Genomic DNA, 4561 nt, shown 5'->3' with positions numbered 1-4561 from the left:
CCATTGTCATATTTTAAACATTGATACAAAAATTCAGAATCATATATGCCAAACACGTACCAAAATGGCTTCTGAATATATTAGCAAACTAGTAGAAACCATAACAGCAAAAAAATTATTTGCTGTTACATGTTGGGACTTTACATGAACAGTATCATTAATCAGTCACATGTCATAAATCATAATTACGAAACGGGTGTACATCATGACATGCATAAAATAAAGATAGATTCCAAATTTAGTGTACTATAATTATAGAAACTTCAATTTAGCATCTAGCCGTTTTAGTTTTGCATACACAAGTGACAAATACAAAAAATCACATTGGTATAGGCAAAAATAAATTACGATAGATACGGATTTGATTAAGAGGTTTATTATATATATTTAACATATTTCTTAATGAAAAATCATGAAAGTTACAACTCAGACTTTGATACCACATGTAAAACATAAAATTGACATAACATACTATAACTTCTAAGATATTAATTTCACAATAAATTAACAAAATAAACATATCAGAATCCATTGATTCTTTTAATTATTCTTTGAAAACATAAACACTAGAAATCGGTTTCTCTTGCTTGACCCACTTAAGGTACACAAAGATGATGGAAATTATGTACATTCATAGGGCAGAGAGATGATCGGTTTACTTTATTCCTTTATAACTCAACTTCTCATCAAAGTAAGAGCTAATTCAATAGGAAACCACTTCTCTTAATTAATTAACCAACAATTTATTAAATATTAAGATTAAATAATCTCATAACTTAAGGAGTCTAATAAATACTCATATGTGCCATGTCATGTGGGACATTAAATTTTTACAAAAATTTCCAAAATACCCATTGTTTTTTACAATAAAAAAAATATTACAAAGATTTTTTATATATAAAAACCCCCTAAATCTTTACAATTTTTTAGTTTATTATTTTTTTTATAAAAAAAAAAACTTCCCATGAGAACCCAAATTTTAGGGCGAACATGAACTGCCACCCCTAAATAAAAGTGTGACTGTGTAATGTATGTCATTACTCTTTTTAGATTAAGTAATGCTAGAAACTAAATTTTAATCACACAAATACCCTCATAATGCTAACATGACCGTCCAACCAATCCTTAAATTCTCTTTTTTGACATCACAAGGTTAGTTTGGACCGACATGTGAACATTGTGGAATAATTATAAAATAAAAATGTGATTTATAGTATTTCTGATCATATTTTAATCATTTTTTTCTTTCAAATTAAATAATTAAAAATTAACTTTCAAATTTGAGAAAGTATACAGCCGTCCAAGTTCAGCCAAGCCCAACGGCCACCAAAACCGACCGTTATTACCGGCAACTTTCCCTCCCTTCCTTTCGACCTCTCTCTCAGTTGCAAGTAAAAGCACCGAGTTTCTCGCAGACAATGTCCGTCCCAAATTTCTCCAAAACTCTGCAATTCTCTGCAATTCGGCTTGGCTATCCCTCACCCTTCTCCTTCTTCTTCTTCAATTGTTTCCTTCACAATCACCGATTTCTAGGGTTTCTCTTCCGATACGTTTCGCTTAGGCACAATTCTCCATCATTACCAGGTTTCTGTCTCCCTTCGCTTGCTGAGAAAATCGTAAAACGAGTTTTTTTTTTTTTGTTTTTTTCTTCTTCTTCTACTATAAATAAATAATAAGAGGGCTCGTTTTAGAAAATGAAAATCAGCGCTTGTCCTCTGTTTGGTGGCTGAGAAAATGTAGGATAAGGGAGCGCATTGTATTTGAAGTTTTGTGTTTCACATTGTATTGGTTGCAAGGGGAAACTAAGAAATGGAAAACTACCTGAAAGTATATAAGATTTTTCTCTTCTGCCTGAAAATGTATAAGGTTTTTATTTTATTTTTTTTTTTTTTCTAATGTATCGAGTTTTGTTTGTTAAAGGAGGTGAAAAATTTTCGATCAATGGCCAATCGGATGAAGGAAGACGAGAGAATTGAAAGGATTATCCGTGGTCTTTTGAGGCATCCTGAGAATCGAAGATGCATCAATTGCAACAGTTTGGTATGAAGTTTTTTTTAATAATATAAAACTTGAAGAATTAATGCATATTGTATTCTGATATTCTCTTATCATGCATTCTTTGTATGCTGCAGTTTTACAAGGTTACCTGCAAACTCTCTGTTTGTTAAATTATCTGAAGCATTTTCTACTAATTAAAATCTGAGAGTGGTGAAGACATGCTTACTTTTTATATATTGTATTTACATGTTAAGAAGGATGTAGTTAGAGCGACATACGAGAAGATATGAAAGAAACTATGGTTAATGTCAACCATAGAGCTTAGTAGGATAATCGGTTTCACTAATCAATAACATGTCACTGTGCATAGTTTTAAATCCAGCAATGACATATCACCTTATTGAAATATAATCAATTTGAAGCTCTTGTATGTTTAGGGTGTCTGCAAGTGCGTGCAAGACAAGTTTCATTATGATGCTTTGTTCTGAAGAAAGATTATGCCATGGAGATATATACAAAGTTATAAGTTCATAGGCTGTAAATCATAATTAAGGGAAGTTGAAAGTTTACTGAAGAGCAGGAGTGGATTTTTCATCTTGTTTTTATAATGCCTTGAGGAGTGGTGTTATCAAGGCTCAGTTCTTGTGGGCCTCATTGCTAAAGTTTGAAATATGCCAGGCATAAGCCTCGTATTGGGAGTACTTACCAAAAAAAAAGCCTCTGATGGGAAATTGTTAGAGTATTAATTAAATTTTTAAATCAACTATTTGCTATCATCTTAAACTTTTGGAATGAGTACCGATTTAACATGGTATTAGAGGAAAAGTTTTGAGTTCGAGCCTTATCTCCATAATTCACACCATATTTAAGTTAAATATTTCACGTGTTAAACTTTATTTATTGAGAAAGAGTTGAAGCCCACATGTGAGGGGAAGTGGTAGAATATTAATTAAATGATTAAATCAACAATTTCTTATCAGCTTAAGCTTCTGGATAAGTAGTAATTTAATATAAGTAGTTTGAGATCTCTGTGAAGGAAAGGGTTCTTGACATCTAACTGGGATGAGAGTTGGGCCATTCAATCACTTGTCTTTTCACATACACACAAATATATATTTTAGTTTTTCTTTTTCACTCTTTTAGGGTTTTAATTGTCTTAAACTACTCTCTTTGTCTCTTATTTAGGCACATAGCTAATGTTGTTCCATGCCTTCCCTTTTCGTCAATTTTATCTGAAATGTGTGTTTCGTTAGTCTTGGATTTCAAAGTGACAATTATGATCTTGTTATCTGTTCTTACAGTATGCAGTGGCATTTTCTCAGAATTTTTTCCTTGTAATCTATGGTTTCATATGATACCATTTGATAAAATAATACTATGACTAACATATAGTCTTCTAGCAGGGACCACAATATGTTTGCACAAATTTCTTGACATTCGTTTGCACAAACTGCAGTGGAGTGCAGTAAGTATTCATACTTGTACATCCACTGCTTTTCTGTAGATAATGCTTGTTTCATTTTTCGTTTTTTTCCTTGGTCCTTTCATGGTGCATCTGGTTTTCACATAAGTTCTACATGACATCATTTGAATTGTCATCAGCCATGTTCATTTCGGTACTCAATGATCTGACTTGAGTTACTTAATAGGCATCAATTTAGAGTGACTAATTAATTCTTTTAAGTATTCCAGTCGGGAGTTTACTCACCGAGTAAAATCAGTGTCAATGGCTAAATTCAGTACAGAAGAAGTTAGTGCTCTTCAGGCAGGGGGAAATGAGGTATCCATTCATATTCAGTTGTAATTGATCCAGTTAGTGCTCTTTCTTTTCATCTAAATATACTTCTTTGCTTCCCATTGTTTAACTTAAATCATTTCACAGCGAGCAAGGCAAATTTATTTTAAAGATTGGGATCCTCAGCGCCATTCTTATCCTGATGGGAGGTGGTTATCAAATTCTTTTATGTTGATCTCAGTACTTCATATTTAGTGTTTCTGATTCACATATTTGCTTCCAGTAATCTTCATAGACTCCGGGATTTTATTAAGCATGTCTATGTGGATAGAAAATACACTGGAGAGAAGACCGATACTGTTGAGCTTCCATCACTAAGATTGGTAAGCTCTGCATTATTATATACGCAAGACCATGGATCATATCCTTATTTTAAAATTTCATTTTTGTGCTGTGGAAAACCTATCCAACAATGATCTTCTTATACTATTAACACTTGCCATCTCAACAATTTTGGACCTCATAAATCTAGATATGACGGACAATTAGAAGTATTGAGTGCTCTCCCACTCAAAGCACCTTCATTTAAAAAGAATATTTGTTTTTATTTTACAGAATGACAAGGAGTCTCATAGCAGGAAGGTTAGTGCATATAGTGGTGGATCTAGAAGCCCACATTATGAGAAAAGACACGAGCGGCGTCATAGTGAAAGATCTAGTCCTGTTCGAAGAAGTGTGGATGGAAGTGTCAAATATTATTATGATGAAAGAAGAAGTCCTCGATATGCCCAAGAAAATTCAAGATATGGAGTTCCAAAGAGAAGTTCT

At 32.7% G+C, this 4561-nt stretch overlaps 1 protein-coding gene across 1 annotated transcript in view; it reads left to right on the top strand.

Annotated features, from left to right (window-relative positions):
- The first annotated feature begins 1348 nt into the window (after positions 1 to 1348).
- The window catches only part of LOC132190742 (probable ADP-ribosylation factor GTPase-activating protein AGD14), an 11781-nt gene continuing 8568 nt past the window's right edge, over positions 1349 to 4561 (top strand). Inside the window, exons 1-7 of the mRNA XM_059605795.1 lie at positions 1349 to 1584; positions 1921 to 2040; positions 3402 to 3463; positions 3691 to 3778; positions 3881 to 3942; positions 4017 to 4116; positions 4349 to 4556. Of these exons, the coding sequence (XP_059461778.1) occupies positions 1942 to 2040; positions 3402 to 3463; positions 3691 to 3778; positions 3881 to 3942; positions 4017 to 4116; positions 4349 to 4556 (619 nt within the window). The 5' untranslated portion in view covers positions 1349 to 1584; positions 1921 to 1941. The remainder of the gene's footprint in view (positions 1585 to 1920; positions 2041 to 3401; positions 3464 to 3690; positions 3779 to 3880; positions 3943 to 4016; positions 4117 to 4348; positions 4557 to 4561) is intronic.

This window comes from Corylus avellana, chromosome ca8 (genome assembly GCF_901000735.1).
Source record: "Corylus avellana chromosome ca8, CavTom2PMs-1.0".
NCBI classification, from domain to species: Eukaryota; Viridiplantae; Streptophyta; class Magnoliopsida; order Fagales; family Betulaceae; genus Corylus; species Corylus avellana.
This window is presented reverse-complemented; position numbering and strand designations above follow the sequence as displayed.